The sequence below is a fragment of the Salmo trutta genome, chromosome 24 (assembly GCF_901001165.1).
Source record: "Salmo trutta chromosome 24, fSalTru1.1, whole genome shotgun sequence".
NCBI classification, from domain to species: Eukaryota; Metazoa; Chordata; class Actinopteri; order Salmoniformes; family Salmonidae; genus Salmo; species Salmo trutta.
Window position 1 is genome coordinate 43,374,790 of NC_042980.1, and position 22,473 is coordinate 43,397,262.

Below are 22,473 nucleotides of genomic sequence, written 5' to 3' on the forward strand. Positions count from 1 at the left end.
AACGAGCTGAATCATAGCCCACGGTTCAAACGAGCTGAATCATAGCCTACGGTTCTAACGAGCTGAATCATAGCCCACGGTTCTAATGTGCCTTATTCAACATGCAGTGTCTAAGGGGGTAATGATTTTCACTTCAGTTTGTGAAACACAGGGTCATAAACATGGGGTGTCTGTTATCACCTACTGCTAGTGACTTTAGATTACTGCTGTCCATCTAACACCTACCCACCCAATTACAACTAATTTTGTGATCATTGAATGTGGTTTTGCACAGATCACTTACTGTAGCACACAGACCTCCAAACTCACCATTCAGTGAAGTACTGTGTCTTACAAAGAAAACCGGGGGGGGGGGGGGGCTAAAATCAAATCAAAGCTTGAAGAAAACAACTCCTCTTTAAAGTATACAATATTCTCAGTATTACATGGTAGGGTTTTCTGGGTTGTTGGTAGAGCCAGTGGATTATGAGCCCACGGACTCCTCCTCCTCCTCCTCCTCCTCCTCCTCCTCCTCCTGCTCGGAGGTGCTATTCTCTGCATGACTTACTGTGTTCTTCTCCTCAGCAGCTGCCTCAAACTCCTCCATGTCAAACTGACGCTTGGCTCTCTACGTGTCTCTCGTTCTCCTCTCTCCATCTGTTCCAGGCAGCCACAGGAGGCATGGGTATTGGGTCAACAACCACTAGACACCACACATGTCCTCCGAGCACAATTCTACAGACACTCGGTGTTGCTCAGTCGTGCTGAATAATTGAATTAGTTACAATGATATCAAGGATTCCTTGCATATTTCAAGATCATTATTTTTTTTTTGTAATGTAAGACAGTAGTGCGCTTTTGTTTAGATCTCCAAATACCTCGAGTGTGTTCAGGGTGTCTCAGTAACTTTTGAAACACAAATCGGAATGGTAAAAGCATGTAAATAATGTTTACAGCTCACTGACTGGTCTGTGTTTACGGTTAGGTGGATGATCAGGACAGTTCTACTGTAAATGAGGATTCCCTGTTCTACAACAACACTCCGGTCACATCTCTATCACATCTCATTCTATAACAACTACAGGTAACTAGTTGGTGCCCGTGTGGCTCAGTTGGTAGAGCATGGTGTTTGCAACGCCAGGGTTGTGGGTTTGATTCCCACGGGGGACCAGTACGGAAAAAATCTATGAAATGTATGCATTCACTACTGTAAGTCGCTCTGGATAAGAGCATCTGCTAAATGACTAAAATGTAAAACTGTACATTCTATCACAACTCATTGTATAATAACTACAGGTAACTGCCAAAGTAAAGGAAACACCACTATAAAGTGTCTTAATAGGGCGTTGGGCCACCACGAGCCACCAGAACAGCTTCAATGCACCTTGGCATAGATTATACAAGTGTCTAGAACTCTATTGGAGGGATGTGACATCATTTGTCGATGAGAAATTCCGTGATTTGGTGTTTTGTTGATGGTGGTGTAAAACGCAGTTTCCGTCGCCGCTCCTGAATCTCTATAATCTCAGTTACCTGAATATCTCCATCACAATCTACAATCTGTTACCTGAATATCTATATCACAATCTATAATTTCTTTAAATCACAATTTTATCTCTATCACAATCTATAATCTCAGTTACCTGAACATCTATATCACAATCTATTATTTCAGTTACCGGAATATCTCTATCACAATATATATTCTCATTATATAACAACTATATATCTACCACAATCTATAATCTCAGTTAGCTGAATACCTCTATCACAATCTATAATCAGTTACCTGAATATCTCTATCACAATCTAAAATCTCGTTATGTAACAACTATATCTCTTTCACATTCTAGAAAAACTAACTATTGTTCTACAGTACATCTAACTTTGTGCTGGTTCTTATTCTATGACTAAGCCATGTGAATAGCAGGAGCCATGAGAGAGGAACCTTTAGGATATGTGTGTTGGAGCCAGAAGATGGGCAGGTCTCCACAGAGGTCCAGGACCTTGGTGCTGAGGAAGCTGCTGGTCTTCAGGGGCCGGTCAGCAGCTACCCAGATCAGAGACTTCTTGTCAAACTTCACTGGCATTATTTCGTCTTCCTGACTGGGCGAAATACACCTCATCAGGCCATTACTCCTACATTATGTACACAAGCTTATCAATTGGCATTAAATTGTCATTCCATTTCAAAATCAATTTGTTTCTGTAAAGCCCAATCGACTAATGGATTATTGACATGTCCTTGAGTATCTAAAACAGAAGGGGGGGGGGGGGGTCTATACCTTTGCATAAAGTTAGTAATATGTTCAGTTATAACATTATGTTTTAGTTATGTTTAGTAAAGCTCACGGTACCAGGTCAAACATCAGTGACTCCTTGTTGAGCGTCTTGACCTCTGGAATGTTTTGATTTGAGATTTAATATAATGTTTCTTCCCTCCAGAGAACTGAATTCCTGTAATTCCCTGAATCAGGAGTCACAGAGATGGGATATTTACACTCACAACTTTGCTACACATGCCAACTCTCAGTTGAACTACTTCGAAGAGAAAAAAAGGACAACTTCACAGTATGAAAGTCATGAATCTCCAACGCCTCGTCATTTCTACTCACTTCCAGTTTGGAACTTTTCCAGATTATTATTGGAAACGATTTCCATGGATCCCTCCTCCACCTTTCCATTGACACTCATACTGTAATGTACATTGTACACCTAATGAGATTGAAAAAAATGGAAAGTTACAGGGATATTCAAGGTTATGCATAATACATACAGTAAACACATCTAACTGCCAGCTATCAGCTACACATGGTCAAAACCCCTAGTTGTAGAACCCAAACCTACAATTCCAATAGCCTCCTGCCATATCTCTAGCTATCTAACAATAATATTCACTGCAAGGTCCTGCCATGACACAATACTTCAAACTGCTTCCCTCCTTGTGTTCTCCTGTGCAGCACTTAAAAGACCGTATGATGTGTAGTCCAATCACATAGCTGATTTGAATAGAACGTCTCAGAGGGAGGGCAGCAGGGCCTTGACATGGATCTATCCTGAGATGTTTTGCCCTACAGGTGAGCCCATTATTACATAAATAAATATTCAAGTATCTATAATGAGACAGTCACCACCACCAGGCCTGAGTTACATGCCCAAAATATTCACATCAAAGCTATGTGATTCTAATGTGAAATTCAATAGGTTGGTATAGAAATAATGTAATTATTTAACAGATGTTTAATAAGATTCCGACCAGCAAATCCAAATGTAATTTCCAATGTCCAACACACCATCCACTGCCAGGCTATATTAGATACATTGCATAGTTGTTTTATGATGAATGATAGACATTATGCAGAGATTTGTTAACTAAGATATTATATTTTTTGATTTTCTACTGTGCTTGACACTGAAAAAGGTGCAGCGACTGCAGCATACCACTCGGTCCCAGGGTTAAAGGTAGGCCATTGAAAATCTCCCACCTGACGTTGAGGTAGATTTACCTGTCTCGTCTTCATTTTAAACTGTAAATGACATAATAAAATGACCCATATTGAGGCACATGAAGGATAAATTAAGACTTACATTTTTGTCACTGACTTTCCAAAGGTAAAAAGCTCCAATGGATCCGCAAAGCATCGACACTGCCCCGGCGACGAGAGCCGCAACCCCAAATCTCAAGAGACAACCAACAGCAACAGGAGGCTTCGCAGCCGACGAACTGTATGTCACGCCCTGATCTGTTTCACCTGTTCCTGTGATTGTCTCCACCCCCTCCAGGTGTCGCTTTTTTCCCCCAGTGTATTTATCCCTGTGTTTCCTGTCTCTCTGTGTCAGTTCGTCTTGTATGATAGTCAAGTCAACCAGCGTGTTTTTCCCATACTCCTTCTCTATTCTCTTTTTATAGTCTTCCCGGTTCTGACCCCTGCCTGACTCTGGACTACTTTCCTCCCTGCCTGATCATCCTGTCTGCCCTGACCTTGATTCTGCCTGTCCTTCAGTACCTATTGGACTCTGAACTGGTTTTGACCTTTTTGCCTGTCCACGACCATTCTCTTGACTACCCCTTTGGATTAATAAACATTGTAAGACTCCAACCATCTGCCTCCTGTGTCTGCATCTGGGTCTCGCCTTGTGCGTTGATAATGCATGCCTTTAGAAAGGTCCGAATGCTAAGTGAGCAACAATGCACACAGTCAATATCAAAACCCCACGAGAAAATCATATTTCCTTTGCAATTCAAACTTCGCAAATCTCAAAATAATATAATAGACTACAACACCCAGGAAAATGTATTGGAATTATTGCATTTAGGCTACTTACAGGTGTCACGAACCGGCTCGAAGCCCATAACAGAAAGAGAGACAGCGTGGAGATAAGGAATAACAAAAATATATTTAATTACTGAAGTAACCTATATACAATAAACAGTGGTGTATGTAGTCAGTAGTGTAACTGAGTGGTTACATGCATAGATGTGATAATGAGGGGTGTTGAAAGATGCCAAAGAAAACAAACAAAACGGCCACAAAAAATTGTCACATCCAACAGTGTGTCTGCATGGAGAGAGTCTCCTCAATGAATGGGGAAGAGGTGTATTTATCCCGGGACACGCCCAGGTGTGTCCCATGTCACTGACGACCCTCCCGGCTCCGCCCACCGACATCCTAATAAGGAAAAGAAGAGCAAAGAGAAAGAATTCGGCAGACAGAGTGGGCGGGGTCGTCACACAGATGGTAGGTGTTGTTGAAAATCCTGTGAAATGTCTTGCCCATGATGCCATCTGTATAATGGCCACCGGTGTTGATTATGTTGGTCAAAATGGCCACAGGTCCAGTTTCAAAACTTCATTGTGAGTGATGTGACGTGCCACTGGCGGAGGGCAAGAGAAATGAAGGTAGATGAGGAAATGGTGCTTTGGCAGCAAAACGGAATTGCAGTGAATTTATATCAAGTCTTCACAACATGGTGTTCTTTGATGGTTTGTTTTACAGTTCATGTAGTTCAACAAGTTGAAGCATGAGGTTAAAGACAACAGCTAGGCTACAGGCAATCACTTTTTATAATTGTTTTGGCATAGGGTTAGTATGTCAGTTCTTAATTGGCTGCACTAATGAGATAAACTTGGATGTTACTGTCACAAGTGTTCATGTAATGAATCCACAAGAAGTACAGATAAGTAATCCCTGGTAGGCTAAAGTTTCCCACAGCTTCGGCCAAGAGGTCCTGACCTTTATGGCACAGGAGGTAATAATCTTGCTTTGTAACAAGTTGGTTCAAGCTACCCTAGCTGGCCCCTGGTCATTACATTGTAGTGACGTTGGGGCTACACCGACACTGTCAGAGGTTGGATTCATCTGGCCTTCTAATCAGGCATGGCTTATTAGGGATCAGAAGAATGTCAGTCTCCAAAACCTTACATTGGAATTTCATGTGATTAAATGTCTAGCCAGTCCCTATGTCCATCCTGCTCCCTCAGAGGTAATAACTATAGAGCATCCTGCTCCCTCTGAGGTGATATCTATAGAGTTATCCTGCTCCCTCAGAGGTGATAACTATAGAGTCGTCCTGCTCCCTCAGAGGTGATAACTATAGAGCATCCTGCTCCCTCAGAGGTGATACCTATAGAGTCATCCTGCTCCCTCAGAGGTGATATCTAAAGAGTCATCCTGCTCCCTCAGAGGTAATAACTATAGAGTCATCCTATAGAGTCATCCTGCTCCCTCAGAGGTGATAACTATAGAGTCATCCTATATAGAGTCATCCTGCTCCCTCAGAGGTGATAACTATAGAGTCATCCTGCTCCCTCAGAGGTGATAACTATAGAGCATCCTGCTCCCTCAGAGGTGATAACTATAGAGTCATCCTGCTCCCTCAGAGGTGATAATAATAGAGTCATCCTATATAGAGTCATCCTGCTCCCTCAGAGGTAATAACTATAGAGCCGTCCTGCTCCCTCAGAGGTGAGAACTATAGAGTCATCCTATATAGAGTCATCGTGCTCCCTCAGAGGTGATAACTATAGAGCCGTCCTGCTCCCTCAGAGGTGATATCTATAGAGTCATCCTGCTCCCTCAGAGGTGATAACTATAGAGCCGTTCCTGCTCCCTCAGAGGTGATAACTATAGAGTCATCCTGCTCCCTCTGAGGTGATATCTATAGAGTCATCCTATATAGAGTCATCCTGCTCCCTCAGAGGTGATAACTATAGAGTCATCCTGCTCCCTCTGAGGTGATATCTATAGAGTCATCCTATATAGAGTCATCCTGCTCCCTCAGAGGTGATAACTATAGAGTCATCCTGCTCCCTCAGAGGTGATAACTATAGAGTCATCCTGCTCTCTCAGAGGTAATAACTATAGAGTCATCCTATATAGAGTCATCCTATATAGAGTCATCCTGCTCCCTCAGAGGTAATAACTATAGAGTCATCCTATATAGAGTCATCCTATATAGAGTCATGCCTCTGAGACTTATTAGACAAGGATCAGCACCATACAGCCGACATGTTGGTCATTTAGCTTTTCTAAGTTGCAACCTCTGTTGAAATCATGCCTTATCTTATTTGGATGAAGTTAAGCAATGTAACGTAACTGCAATGTAACTTAACGTTGCTATCAGGCATTATATTGCCTGTCGTAACCTACTGCATGAGCTGATTTCTCACTCAATGAAACAAAATGAATGTATTTAAGCTGTCTTTTTTTTTACATACAGAACATTAATTTGGTTTCAAATATTTATTTGTGCGACTTAGTGACAAAATTTACTACAAACATGTTCATATTTTGATACTGATTGTTTCCCACTTGACAAAGGGTCCTTTCAGCCTGAAGGTCCAATGGCCATGCTTTTAAATAGTACAACTTCAAACATGCTCTTTCAAATTTATAATACAGTTTACATTGAATCATTATGAAAAAATATATTCTTCATTTATAAAATCTTGCATATGACACATTATACAATAAACAGTCATACAGTACACAGTATATGGGAACAATCACACAAAACACTTACCGTAACAATACCATTGAAACAATAGCCTATACAGTATATAAAGATGCATATTACACATTACATTAGCTTTGATTATTGTCCATTTCATTTAAGAGTGTCCATACTCCGGGAGGGATATCTCACCAGTCTCTAGTATCCTGGCTGGTGTTGGTGGACAAACCAGAATATAATCAAATTCTTGGTGCTGGACTTTTTCATAGACGCTTTGCAGACCGTTGGTCTTGGGTAGGTGAGCCTGTTGGTAGTAGGTGTCTCTTTGCAGAGTGTTCCGTGGCAACGAGGCTGTCTTGGAGAAGGTTGAGAGGTGTGGTCCGTGGGAGAGGCTGGTGTTGGGTCTAGAGGCTGAGGGGCTCCAGCATCGGTCTGAGTGGCCTAGGATTTTACACTCACTGGTGCAGGCCCAGAGACCTGTGGAAACAACACAACAACCAAAACTGTTAGCCCTTGGTGAACCGGGCTGCATATGTTGGGGTTTAATAGCCTGGATTTTATGAAACACCATTATCATTTAATATCTGACCATAAAAAGCTTGAGAACAACACAGAGGGTGATGCCTTTTATGGATTTTTTTAATAATGTGTCATCACCGTGTCTAAAATCACATGAACATCCTGTGATTGATTAGTAGTACTTACTGTTTATTGGTGGGGAGTCTTTTTTGTGTCCATCTCCACTGATGTCAGAGTCACTGTCATTAAAGTCACTGTCTCCTTTCCCACTGTCCTTCCCACTGAACTGAGGATCTCTGGCTGAGATGGTTGTGAATGAGTTGCCCTTCCATATGGTTATGGGTCGGAGGGTTTCTTTCCTATAACCGGGCAGTGTTGAATAACCCTGTGAAGAGGCAAACACAATACTCACACATGGAAGTTGTGATGGGGGAAAAAACTACAACAAAACAGCCAATCCATACAGTGAGTCACAACGACTTACCTCTAATTTACTCTCCATTATCCCATTGTCAAAGTCACACTCTTGTTCTTGTCTGCCATCACCTGGGGCTGTTTTTATTGTGTTGCTGGAGGCCAACAGTGCTTCCTCAGGAAAAGGGTGTACATCAAACACATTGCTTTTGTGGTTGGTGATCAATGAATCAATATGACTGCTCTCCCCCTTCTCCACATGTTGTATGTCTACTTTGTCATTGCATCCCGCCTCTCTCTTCTCCCGTTTGTGTCGACTGCAGGTGGTAGTGATCAGAATGATGCCTAGCAAGAGGAGGGAGCAGCTCCCTGCTAAGGCAATGATAATAGCTATGGACATGTCCCATTCAAAGACTTCCTCGCTGTCGTTTTGGACCATAGCGGGAACACTGGGAGGGGTGCCTTCGATGAGAGTGAGGTGTATAGTGGCTGTGGAGGTCAGAGAAGGTGTTCCATTGTCGTTGACAGCCACTAGGACTCTCAGTGTTTCAGACAGGTCGTAGTTCAGCTCACAACTCACATGTAACTTCCCAGTAACCTTGTTAATGGAGAAACCCAAGTGTCCCCCCTCTGTGATATTGTAAGACAGCTGTGCGTTTATGCCTTCATCAGCATCCATGGCCTTTATCTGGGTTACAACATAACCTGCAGGTGCATGTTTGGGCAGGAAAACCTCAGCAGATCCCTTATTAAGGACGGGCTCTATGATGGACGGAGAGTTGTCATTCTGATCAACTATTTTTAGATTGATGATGGCACTGCTCTGAAGCTGGGGTGAGCCCCCATCACTTGCCTGGACGTGTACCTCCAGATGTTTCATGACTTCATAGTTGAAGCTTCTCAGTGCATATATTGAACCAGAGATTGCATTTAGAGATACAAACGTGTTGACAGGTGATCCCATTATAACACTGTCTAATAGTCTGTATGTAATTTTGCCATTAGTCCCCAAGTCTGCATCTCTGGCCTCAACAGTTGTAATATATGCCCCTGGTGCATTATTTTCAACCACAGAAACTTCATAGACATGTTTAGTAAAGTGTGGGGCGTTGTCATTCTCGTCGCTTAGCCTTATGGTGTATTGTGTGATTTTTCTCAATGGAGGTGACCCGAAATCTTCAGCCATCACAGTTAAATTGTACTCGCTTATCTTCTCCCTGTCCAGGGCTGCTGCGGTAACAATCATGTAGCTGTCCTCATAGGCCTGTTTAAGTTTGAAATGGTCGTGCCCATATAAGGTGCAATGGACCTGGCTGTTAACGCCCGAGTCCCTGTCCGCGGTGCTGATCAGCGCCACTAGGCTGTCCTTTTCTGCGGTCTCGCTGATATACGCGATGCCTGTTGAGATGGAGGTCATTGGCGTAATACTGATTTCTGGGGCATTGTCATTAACGTCTTTGACATTAATTATTATTTTACAGATGGCGGGGATCGGGTTGGCTCCTAGATCAGTCGCCTGCACGTCTAACTCATATGTTTTCTTGGTCTCAAAATCCACTGGGTTCTTGAGCGTTAGGCGCCCGGATTTACTGTACACTTCGAAAAGTGCTCGGATCTCCGCAGAAACCTGTTTTCCGAACCCATAGACCACCTCTCCGTTTAAACCCTCATCTGGATCAACTGCATTTAAGTCCAATAAAACGAATCCAACCGGTGCGTCCTCGGGCAAAGTGACCGAGAAATTATTCTGGTCAAAAACAGGACGGTTGTCATTAAAGTCTGTCACTTTTATTGTTATTTTTGTTGAACCCGAGCTAAATGGGTTTCCTCCGTCGGTTGCAATAAGCTCCATCGCATAAGATGACTGAGTCTCCCTGTCTAACTCTTTCATTAGCACCAACTCCGCATATTTAACCCCATCTGCTCTCAAAAGCACATCAATGGAAAAATGACTGTTGACAGAAATTTGATAGCTTTGGATGTAGTTTGATCCGACGTCTGCGTCCTCGGCTGGGTCCAAAGGAATACGGAACCCCACATCAGCATTTTCAGAGATCTCCACTGTAGATTCCTTGTTTGGAAACTCCGGAGAGTTATCATTAATGTCTTTTACCTCCACCTCGACATGAATCAAATTGTACCTCTCTTTTGAAAAACTGACAACATCAAAAGTGATGAGACACTGTAAAGTGTGCCTGCAGATTCTCTCTCTGTCAATCCTTTCCCCGACAGTAAGCTCCCCGTCGGTTTCTCTCACCCTGATAAAAGAATTGTTGAATTGTTTCATCATTCTAAAATTAGTCTTGGAGCTAAAAGAGCGACTCAAGGACATGTCCTTGGCCAGGTTTCCGATCACTGTTCCTGGACTTCGCTCCTCGTTAGTCTGGTATTTCAGAGTATTTCCCTCAGACTGAGCCAGGGACACAAATAACATTTGTAGTGTTATGAATCCAAAAATCCACCGATGCCAACCTGTTAAAATGCCACGCATCATTTTCAAAGCCCGCAGGTTAGTTGGTTAGTTTTACAGAGCCAAGCCGCTTCACTTTTACTAAACAGATTAGATCACCTCAAATGGTGAAAATGCCTCCTCTCAACAGTACCAACATCAGCTTCTCTGAACTGTGCTGAAAGTCAAGCAGGCGCGCTTGTTGCCTCCCGCTTTTCTTCCACACAGCTTCACATCCTGCCGTGGCGGAAGAGTTATAACCCACAGCTCCCCATGCTAATGAGACGAAGTGTGACCAATCCCACCGCTTTAGAATTAAAAATAGGCAGGCAGTATGAAAGACCTCTAAGCCTGTTTTCAATGTGCATAGAGCTCAAGCAGCAAAATAAAAAAGATTTGGATTGCTTGGAGTCAAGTTTTGCACTGGCTTTGAATGTGTATGTACAGGCATAGCCGGGAGAAGTAGGGTGCTGAGGGTGGTGCAGCACCCACTGGTAAAAACAAATGTTATACGGTACCAGTCAAAAGTTTGGACACATACTCATTCAAGGGTTTTTCTTTATTTTACTATTTTATACATTGTACTATATGGAATCATGTAGTAACCTATTTTTTTTTAAACAAATCAAAATATATTTTACATTTGAGATTCTTTAAAGTAGCCACCCTATGCCTTGATGACAGCTTTTGGCATTCTATCAACCTGCTTCATGAGGAACATTTTTCCAACAGTCTTCAAGGCTTTCCCACATATGCTGAACACTTGTTGGTGGCTTTTCCTTCACTCCGCAGTCCAACTCATCCCAAAACATCTCAATTGGGTTGAGGTCGGGGGTTTGTGGAGGCCAGGTCATCTGATGCAGCACTCCATCACTCTCCTTCTTGGTCAAATAGTCCTTACACAGCCTGGAGGTGTGTTGGGCCATTGTCCTGTTGAAAAACAAATGATAGTCCTACTAAGCCATAACCAGATGGGATGGCGTATCGCTGCAGAATGCTGTGGTAGCCATGCTGGTTAAGTATGCCTTGAATTATAAATAAATCACAGACATTGTCACCAGCAAAGCACCCCCACACCATCACACCTCCTCCTCCATGCTTTACAGTGGGAACCACACATGCAGAGATCATTCGTTCACCTACTCTGCGTCTCACAGATTTCCACCAGTCTAATGTCCATTGCTCGTGTTTCTTTGCCCAAGCAAGTCTCTTCTTCTTATTGGTGTCCTTTCGTAGTGGTTTCTTTGCAGCAATTTGACCATGAAGGCCTGATTCATGCAGTTCCTGAGGCTGGTAAATCTAATGAACTTATCCTCTGCAGCAGAGGTAACTCTTAGTCTTCCCATCCTGTGGCGGTCCTCATGAGAGCCAGTTTCATCATAGCGCCAAATGGTTTTTGTAACTGCACTTGAAGAAACGTTTCCGGATTGACTGACCTTCATGTCTTAAAGTAATGATCGACTGTCGTTTCTTTTTGCTTATTTGAGCTGTTCTTGCCTAATATGGACTTGGACTTTTACCAAATAGGGCTATCTTCTGTACCCCTATCTTGTCTACCTTGTCACAACACAGAAGGTTGTGAGTTTGCAGACCACTGTGGACAACAGTAGGGGTGCAAAGATCTCCTTCATAGTAAAAACATTGTTTGAATCTATCATCATGTTTGCAGAATCTTTTTTAATACCACACAAATTACCAAAATTACAGGCTAACAACCGACAGAGAGACAGACATGTGTTCTTCTTATCGTATTTCTCCAATGCCAAATCAGTGTGTCTTCTTTTCAACGAAGCTATCCCTTTGTGAAAATAATTCAATCTGGGACGTCATTAGGAATCTGAGCATGGTACTTTCAAACGTTAGGTCTACCTGTCCACCACAGACAGAGAAGGCCTACCGACACAGAAAAAAGTCAACTTTAACTGCTGGCTACTCTTCTTCCGTGGCTTAACCCAGTGAGAGAATGTCAAAAGTGCTAGGGACATCTACTTTAAGTGCTGCCTGTCTTCCCAGTGTCCTACTTGGTGTGTGAACTGCTGACGGTTCATAACTTGCAGAAGATTGTTGACACATCAACCAGGATTAAGGGGCAGGGCAATTTGACTGTTGTTTTTTTTGTAATCAGTAGATGTATTGGGGGGAGTGGTTTCTTCTTTCCTAGGCAATCAGCAATTAGTACCAGGAGGCAGTGGTGTGAAGTACTTACAGTGGCTTGCAAAAGTTTTCACCCCCCCTTGGCATTTTTCCTATTTTGTTGCCTTAGCACCTGGAATTAAAATAGATTTTTTGGGGGGTTGTATCATTTGATTTACACAACATGCCTACCACTTTGAAGATACAAAATATTTTTTATTGGGAAAAAAACAAGAAATAAGGCCAAAAAACTGAAAACTTGAGCGTGCATAACTATTCACCACTCCAAAGTCAATACTTTGTAGAGCCACCTTTTGCAGAAATTACAGCTGCAAGTCTCTTGGGGTATGTCTCTATAAGCTTGGCACATCTAGCCACTGGGATGTTTGCCCATTCTTCAAGGCAGAACTGCTCCAGCTCCTTTAAGTTGGATGGATTCCGCTGGTGAGCAGCAATCTTTAAGTCATACCACAGATTCTCAATTGGATTGAGGTCTGGGCTTTGACTAGGCCATTCCAAGACATTTAAATGTTTCCCCTTAAACCACTTGAGTGTTGCTTTAGCACTATGCTTAGGGTCATTGTCCTGCTGGAAGGTGAACCTCCGTCCCTATCTCTAATCTCTGGAAGACTGAAACAGGTTTCCCTCAAGAAATTCCATGTATTTAGTGCCATCCATCATGCCTTCAATTCTGACCAGTTTCCCAGTCCCTGCACCACCATGCATCACTGTGGGGATGATGTTCTTGGGGTGATGGGAGGTGTTGGGTTTGCGCCAGACATAGCGTTTTCTTGATTGCCAAAAAGCTACATTTTAGTCTCATCTGACCAGAGTACCTTCTTCCATATGTTTGGGGAGTCTCCCACATGCCTTTTGGCGAACACCAAACATGTTTGCTTCTTTTTTTCTGGCCACTCTTCTGTAAAGCCCAGCTCTCTGGAGTGTATGGCTTAAAGTGGTCATTAAAATATTGTTTTTAATAAAATCAATTAATTAGTAGAAAACTATCAAAGTTGTCCTCCAGTCCTCCTTAAGCGGCTCAGAGGTCTAAGGCACTGCATCTCAGTGCTAGAGGTGTCACTACAGACACCCTAGTTCGAATCCAGGCTGTATCACAACCAGCCATGTTTGGGAGTCCCATAGGGCAGCGCACAATTGACCCAGCGTCATCCGAGTCTGGACGGTGTAGGCCATCATTGTGAATAATAATTTGTTCTTCACTGGCTTGCCTAATTAAGGAAAATAAAATGATCATCTTCTCAAACTGAGCTGAACAGAACATAGGCTATAGGCTAGACTGTGCACAAGATAGTACATATTTTGTATTTATTATAATCAAAAATAATTTTCGAAAGAAGCCTTTGACTCCTGAACTGCCAACGTACAGTAGGCCTACACAGCACAGCCATTGGTTAGGCAGCACACAACGTGTTTGATCAACAAGAGCAGAGCAGGCGAGGATCAGGGTTGGAATATCCACTGCAGTGTGTAATGCAGCCTAGTTTTATTTACAACATCCCAGCAGCTATCTTGGAAATATAACTTTGCTCTGTGCTTCTCCAAGCATGCGATTCGTAGCTTGTAGGCTATGGATCATTTGATTGAGACTACACTAAATAGCCAATAGTCATACTTGATATTATGCGCCAAGCAGAGAATCAGAGATGAGGGGCGGCATCAGGCACACATCAATATATACTCTAATAAGCAACTAAAAGACTGAGAAATATTGACATTTCATCAATTACTAATTACATGACTAGATAAAAAAATAAATGATAATCCCTCCCCTTGAATGAAATTAAAAAGCATGAGGTATCCCCCTTTCCATGGTGCAAAAACATTACATCAGGCTACGCTACACTGAAAAATACAAAATCCTGTTGTTTTACAGTAATTTACTGATAGCCAGTTACCTGTAAGTTACTGTAAAAAAAAATAAAAAAATACAGTATGTTACCGTAAATTCCAAAGGCTCTTTAGTTTAACTGTTAAACCAAAGTTTCTTTGGAATTTACGGTAACATACTGGAAAGTTTCCTTGGAGTTGCTGTGGTAGTTTGTTCCACTCAACAGCGTCGGTATATTAAAGGTGTTCTTAGCACATAGACTCTTACATTTAAAACAAGCAATACCAGAGTCTCTGGCTCTCTCTGGTGTTGCATTAGTGGACGTCACTAATATCAGTCAAATATTTCAATGGGTACCTGGGGGGCTTAGTCAGTATTAAGTAATAGGCTCTGTTATGTGTGTGTGTGTGTGTGTGTGGGTGTGGGTGTGTGTGTGTGTGTGTGTGTGTGTGTGTGTGTGTGTGTGTGTGTGTGTGTGTGTGTGTGTGTGTGTGTGTGTGTGTGTGTGTGTGTGTGTGTGTGTGTGTGTGTGTGTGTCTACTCTTGGGTAGGGGTTGGTAGTTGCTGCCGTCAGTGTGGTATGACCATGATCGCTCTGACAATTGAACAGGAGAAGAATATTTCTCCGTGGGTGTTTACATCTTTTCTAAGCGAAACAATAACAGATTCTTGTTTTGTGGTGAATGGAAACTTGGTGAATTCCATCCCTCTTATGACACCGGAATTGTCCTGTTCCCTTGCAACAAAGAATGTCTAAATTCTATGAGAGAAATTCAACCTTTACTCAAAATATTTTTTGTTGTTGTTATCATAATATTTTGTATCATCTTGGAAGCTGTGTTACTTATCCAACTTCACTTCTCAGTCAGCTTAAAATTCAAACGTTGGAACTCTCTGCCGTCCACTGCATGACGTTTACCATAAAAGTACGGACCAGATTTTGTGAATCCTGATATAACGGCATGGCTCCACCAGCCCATAATAACATTTTATGCTGTGATTTTTCATGGCCTTGAATGGATGGAACAAGACAGAGAAAGGAACCCAGGCAGAAGAGGAAAATGCATGAGAACTGTTTCAGGGAAGATAGGGATTTCACATTTACCGTTGGCCCACAGACACAATTCCATTTTTAATGGGATTGTAAATGCATTGAGTTTCAGGGGATGCCTTTCCATTTTAAATTCTCTAATCACTTCGGTCCATAACATGCCTGAAGAAATTCCATGATAGTCTGCATTTTGTGGAACGCACTTAGCTTCTCATTCTTTTAAAAAGATTAGAAATCACACGGTTTTCGAGCTCAACTGGACTGATTCATTCTTCAATGGGAGATCACTTCTTGCTTTTAAGAATTCAGAATAAATCATTTCTTTAGACTTTTTAAAGCAAGAACTTCGACACAATGACTCCTTAACCATGTTGCATTTTGTTCACTGCCTCTGCACTCACCATGTCAGAGCCTCGTCCCAGGCCCTGCCACGTGACTGCCCTGCCTCTGCACCCACCATGTCAGAGCCTCGTCCCATGCCCTGCCATGTGACTGCCCTGCCTCTGCACCCACCATGTCAGAGCCTCGTCCCATGCCCTGCCATGTGACTGCCCTGCCTCTGCACCCACCATGTCAGAGCCTCGTCCCATGCCCTGCCATGTGACTGCCCTGCCTCTGCACCCACCATGTCAGAGCCTCGTCCCATGCCCTGCCATGTGACTGCCCTGCCTCTGCCTCTACTAGCGTAGCCATCTGGGTACTCTTCTAGCCTTTCGCTGACACCAACGTTAATCTTTCATTTTCCAGATGTTCTGTATTTGCATTGATGTAAATATATGTCAAAGCAGTCCATGTAGTCATTCATGTTCTTCAGAATATTGCAGCGATTACTCTTATGTTGCTCTTTTGGCAACACACCTTACATAGATGATAGCCGTCTACTTTATATTAACAACATTATAGTAGGGAAGGTAGGGATGGATGGAATCCCCGAGCTGACAAGGTAAAAATCTGTCGTTCTGTGCCTGAGCAAGGCAGTTAACCCACTGTTCCCAGGGGCGCCGAACACATGGATGTCGATTAAGGCAGCCCCTCAGCACCTCTCTGATTCAGAGACACATTTCAGTTGAATACATTCAGTTGACTAGGTAACTGACTAGGTATCCCCCTTTTCCTTGGCTTAATAGTATTCTGCCGTTTCATCTCAGATGAAGTAGGGCCCAATGGGGATCTTTATGCTCTTTTTGAAACATAGTGACGATGGGGTCACTCCAGCCTTCCTCTCAGCTGTGTCCTTAGTTTTCCCCAAGTAACCATCAACATCTGTCGATCCGTCTGCATAATTGCCTTGTCGTCATCATTCTGGCAGCGTTCAGACACATTGCTAAGAGGGGTTTTAACCATTGGGTTTTGTTATGGTTTTAAACGTGTGTGCTTGAATACATTAATGTTGTAGTGTTTTATTTTTTCTCTCTCACTTTTTGAAGAGAGGGTTATGTTCTCTACTGCAGTGGTTTCCAACCTTTTTTTGAACCGTGGCACTGCTTGATGGGATATTTAATTCCTGCTTCACACCTATAATGTCCCTATTCATTTATTTTGTGATAATGACCTCATCTCATCTGATCCATACTGCAGACATTCTATTTTCCCTCAACAAAATTTTTTTTTTATAGATTAAATAGGGTTTCTTTTAAATATTTTCATAGTTTTAATAGTTCCATATTCATGATGGTTCATTTGTGTGTACCCCTTTAATAGCGTCTCGCGAATCTGTGCCCTAAATGTAACAACAGCCTGAGCATACTGGCCTTGAAACAACCGTACAGATGTAGCCGTTTGCCTCTTAATCTGTTATCTGACCCCCACTAATGCTCCCAAGTCAAAATGCCATGTACATTCCACAGATCACAGTTATAAGTTAGTGTTGAAAAAAATCAGGATTAGGAAAAGTTTGCAGGACACCTGAGAGTTCCATAGGGCACACAGGTGTGAAGCAGCACACCTGAGAGATCCACAGGGCACACGGGTGTGAAGCAGCACACCTGAGAGTTCCTCAGGGCACACGGTGTGAAGCAGCACACCTGAGAGTTCCTCAGGGCACACGGTGTGAAGCAGCACACCTGAGAGTTCCTCAGGGCACACGGTGTGAAGAAACACACCTGAGAGTTCCTCAGGGCACACGGTGTGAAGAAACACACCTGAGAGTTCCTCAGGGCACACGGGTGTGAAGCAGCACACCAGTTGAAAACCAGTGCTCTACAGCAGGGATGGGAAACCCATTTTTAAGGCTCGCAGACCGATATCCAAAAACGGAAAAAATAAAATAATTATAATACTGCTGAGAGTTAGAATAGTAGAATACACAAGGTGCAATTTTGACATTTCATTGTGCATCAAAAGTATTTTTCTTGTCATGTCACTCACTCAATAAGCCATGTCAGCTAACGGCTGGTAAATTTGTCTAGTTAGCTATCTAAACCTGTAGTAATCATGATCGAATTACCAACTGGGAGGCCCCCCCTGATTTTGTTAGTCACTCTCACTCGGATATCATATTAAAACCTGTTGGGGCTAGGGGGCAGTATTTGCACGGCCGGATAAAAAACGTACCCGATTTAATCTGGTTACTACTCCTGCCCAGAAACTAGAATATGCATATATAGTAGATTTGGATAGAAAACACTCTAAAGTTTCTAAAACTGTTTGAATGGTGTCTGTGAGTATAACAGAACTCATATGGCAGGCCAAAACCTGAGAAGATTCCATACAGGAAGGGCCCTGTCTGACAATTTGTTGTCCTTCTGTTGCATCTCTATCGAAAATACAGCATCTGTGCTGTAACGTGACACTTTATAAGGCTCCCATTGGCTCTCTAAAGCCGCCAGAAAGTGTAATGGGGTGTCTGCTGTCTCTGGGCGAAGAACAGCAGGAGAATTTGTGAGTGGTCAGCCTGGGGACAGTGACACTGGAGATGCGCGTTCGTGAGAATTCTCAAATTTTTTCTTTCAGCCTTTGAATATAATATAATTCTATAATTCTTAAAATAATTGTTATGTACGTATTTTGTGAACGTTTATTGTGAGTAATTTAGTAAATTCCCCCGGAAGTTTGCGGTGGGTATGCTAGTTCTGAACATCACATGCTAATGTAAAAAGCTGTTTTTTGATATAAATATGAACTTGATTGAACAAAACATGCATGTATTGTATAACATAATGTCCTAGGAGTGTCATCTGATGAAGATCATCAAAGGTTAGTGCTGAATTTAGCTGTGGTTTTGGTTTTTGTGACATATATGCTTGCTTTGAAAATAGCTGTGTGATTATTTTTGGCAGGGTACTCTCCTGACATAATCTAATGTTTTGCTTTCGCTGTAAAGCCTTTTTGAAATCGGACAATGTGGTTAGATTAACGAGAGTCTTGTCTTTAAAATGGTGTAAAATAGTCATATGTTTGAGAAATTGAAGTTATAGCATTTTTGAGGTTTTTGTATTTCGCGCCACGTGATCGCAATGGCTGTTGACTAGGGTGAAGTTAAAAACGGCAAACATTTTTCTCCCGCATGGCAAAATGTGTAGAATTGCAGCAAACTTGCTATAAAACTCCAACATTTTCTCTACGCCCCATGGCAAAATAGAATTGTGGGAAATGAACTCTAAAACTTCAAAAATGTCTCTCCCCTGTCAAGAGGAGGATGGCTGAAACGTTTTGCTCTGACAACATGTGTGGGTATGGATGTGGGTACGTAGACCTGCGAGCCGCTGCTGCTCCTCAAGATGAGTTCAACGTTTTTGTGCCCATCACTGCTCTATGGGGTGAGATTTATCTAATGAGAATATGTGGTAGAACAATACAATGCGATTAGCTGGATTTTGTACTCCACATATATAAGAAGGTCCCTAGATTGTTTGTTCGAGTCTCTATGAGCTTATTATAGCTGTTGAAACGCATTCATCAAAAACATGCTTTTAAACACTTGCCATAAATTCCCGTATGACCGCAGATCCCAAAGGCAACATCAGTACTTTTTGTTCAGAAGGAGCTCTCAACTGATTAATTCAAAGATCAAAATGAAACTCTGGTGGTGTTTTTTTGTGTTCTGTGCAAGAATAGATGGTTGTCCCGTCACAAGTGGTTCAAACCTCATCGGAAACCATCAATTCAGATCGGTGCAGATATGATGTTTTATTGATTCTTCTCCTAGAGCCTGGAGACAATGAAGTGCTTGAATATTGAATGTATTTTTTTCTCTTTATGCTTGTACTGAGAGCTACGTATCTTCCAATGTTCAAGGTGTCTGTTAGAGGTGTCCCTCAGCAGAGATAAACAAAGTGATTATTATAGATGAGTAAGACGACGATACAGAGGGAAATCCAAAGCGTTAGAGCTGTGAGGGAACTCTCTGATCATGACGTATTTCCACTGAGGATTTATCCCAGTATTTTACCCTAAAGGCTCAGACATTTCTGTTTCCATCTACGTGGGCCGCCACCCGTGTTTCACTGGGCCCATGGCTCCGGAGAACCTGCTCTCACTTGGAGTCATGGCATGGCCCTGGGTACTTTCAACTTGCATTAACATAACAATGGCTAACTGTGAACTTTAACACCTTCTCACAAAGAAACTATTCCTGGTGGAAAACACAATAACACTAGATGGTATATGAACATAAAACACAATAACACTAGATGGTATATGAACATAAAACACAATAACACTAGATGGTATATGAACATAAAACACAATAACACTAGATGGTATATGAACATAAAACACAATAACACTAGATTGTATATGAACATAAAACACTGGCGACACACTGGTGGAGGGGTAAGTCTCAATGGAAAACTATCTCCTGGTGTAGGGGTAAGACTCAATGGAAAAGCATCTCCTGTACCTGACAGTACATTCTGACAGACCAGTTATAACTGTCTGTTATCATTCATTAGGCTGTCTGGCTTCTTGGAGAATATTGTTGTTTTTGTACTTCCAATGTTACTTTGGAGAATACAGTCGACAGGCCTACTACTTGATGATGGAGTTGGAAATGTGTTTGGCCACGCAGTCGTGGATATACAGGGAATACATGAAGGGACTGAGGATACTCCCTTGTGGGGCCCCTGTGTTGATGATCAGTGTGGTGGGCGGCCCGTCAGGAAGTCCAGGACCCAGTTGCATAGGGAGGAGTTCAGACCCAGGGCTATGAGCTTTGTAATGAGCTTATAGGACACTATGGTATTGAAGGAATGAGCAGCATCCTCACATATGCATTCTTTTTGGCCAGTTGGGTAAGGGCAGTATGCAGTGCAATGACAAATGTGTTTTCCATGGATCTGTCAAGGCGGTAGGCGAATTAGAGAGGGTCGAGTGTGTCGATGAGGAAGGAGCTGATATGGTTTTTGACTAGCCTCTCAAAGCACTTCATGATGACGGAAGTGAGTGCTACTTGTCTTTAGTCTTTCAGTTCAGTTAGTTCCCCTTTCTTGGGCACGCGGATGATAGTGGACATCTTGAAGCAGGTGGGTGTAGAGGCCTGAGCTAGGGAGAGATTGGAAATGTCACAGAACACAACAGCCAGCTGATCTGCACATACTCTGAACCAGAATTAGCTGAAATATCAATAAGAACTAAAGCAACATACCGGTGATTTCAATAATATGTGATCCACAATTATTTTTTAGGCGTACTTCCCTCTTAGTGAAGCCGTCGCGCCTTAAAAATGGTACAGATGGGAGAAACACTCTCATCACGAATACTTAATTTTTTTGCCACAGGGGTTAAAGATGTGGCTATTTCCCTCCTTTTTCTCACTAGAAGCAACACTGAATGAGAGGCAGTAGCATCAGAAGGCAGGAAGAGGTATAATTATGCAAATTTGTCCCAAAAAATATTCAGTAACAGCTCATGTGGAATGAAGATGTCAACAAGGTGTTCACAATCACTGGCAAAATTGGTTAATTACACATGACACCATTTCTTCCCCAACACATGGCAGTATACAGTCTCACACTGAGATGAAAATACAGGAGAGGATATTTACATTACCAGACTCCAGAATTGGAAGATAATTTGCTCTAAAAATAAGAGCTTCCCACTGGGCACAGATGTAAGTTCAACGTCTAGTTTTGATTTACATTTCACTCTGTCATTGGATTTAGCTGAAAAGTCGGGTGAAAAAAAATGATGAAATTCCCTTAAGTTGATTACTTTTTGTAAATCCAATCAGTTTTCAGAATCCGTTTTCACTTAATTGATGTGGAATTGACGTGGAAACAACGTTGATTCAACCAGTTTTAGCCCAGTGGGTTGGTAGTGATTCTGTATTGCAGTTACTGTATTAAGGAAGAGAAATTGATCTTCAGTTCACTTGAGGATCTTTAAACCATAAAGATAACTATAAAAATAACTGTTGTTATGTCCTACTCCTGGAGAATATAACTGTTGTTATGTCCTACTCCTGGAGAATAGAACTGTTGTTATGTCCTACTCCAGGAGAATATAACTGTTGTTATGTCCTACTCCAGGAGAAGATAACTGTTGTTATGTCCTACTCCTGGAGAATATAACTGTTGTTATGTCCTACTCCAGGAGAAGATAACTGTTGTTATGTCCTAGTCCTAGGGAATAGAACTGTTGTTATGTCCTACTCCAGGAGAATATAACTGTTGTTATGTCCTACTCCAGGAGAATATAACTGTTGTTATGTCCTACTCCAGGAGAATATAACTGTTGTTATGTCCTACTCCAGGAGAATAGAACTGTTGTTATGTCCTACTCCAGGAGAATATAACTGTTGTTATGTCCTACTCCTGGAGAATAGAACTGTTGTTATGTCCTAATATAACTGTTGTTATGTCCTACTCCAGGAGAATATAACTGTTGTTATGTCCTAATATAACTGTTGTTATGTCCTACTCCAGCAGAATATAACTGTTATGTCCTACTCCTGGAGAATATAACTGTTGTTATGTCCTAATATATCTGTTGATATGTCCTACTCCAGGAGAATGAGATGATTGTTTACATGGGTTATTCATGTTGCTCAGTACATGTATGAATGAGATAGCAATGGTTAAAGGTTTGAATAAACTGTTTTCCCTAGAGAGCATAGCATATATAAGATTATTTACCAGATTATCTACCAGATTATTTACCAGATTATTTACCAGATTATCTACCAGA

General features: G+C 42.1%; 1 protein-coding gene and 1 pseudogene across 1 annotated transcript; both read right to left on the reverse strand.

Moving 5' to 3' along the window:
- Positions 1 to 463: 463 nt before the first annotated feature.
- Positions 464 to 4,333, reverse strand: LOC115160564 (leukocyte cell-derived chemotaxin 1-like; annotated as a pseudogene).
- A 2,374-nt stretch (positions 4,334 to 6,707) lies between these two features.
- Positions 6,708 to 10,528, reverse strand: LOC115161355 (protocadherin-8). Its single transcript, XM_029712283.1, has 3 exons — positions 7,937 to 10,528; positions 7,639 to 7,837; positions 6,708 to 7,410 (listed from the first exon to the last, which is right to left on the reverse strand). Exons 1-3 carry the CDS (start codon positions 10,358 to 10,360, stop codon positions 7,091 to 7,093), a joined length of 2,943 nt encoding a protein of 980 aa, XP_029568143.1. The 5' UTR covers positions 10,361 to 10,528; the 3' UTR covers positions 6,708 to 7,090.
- Between the last annotated feature and the right edge of the window lie 11,945 nt (positions 10,529 to 22,473).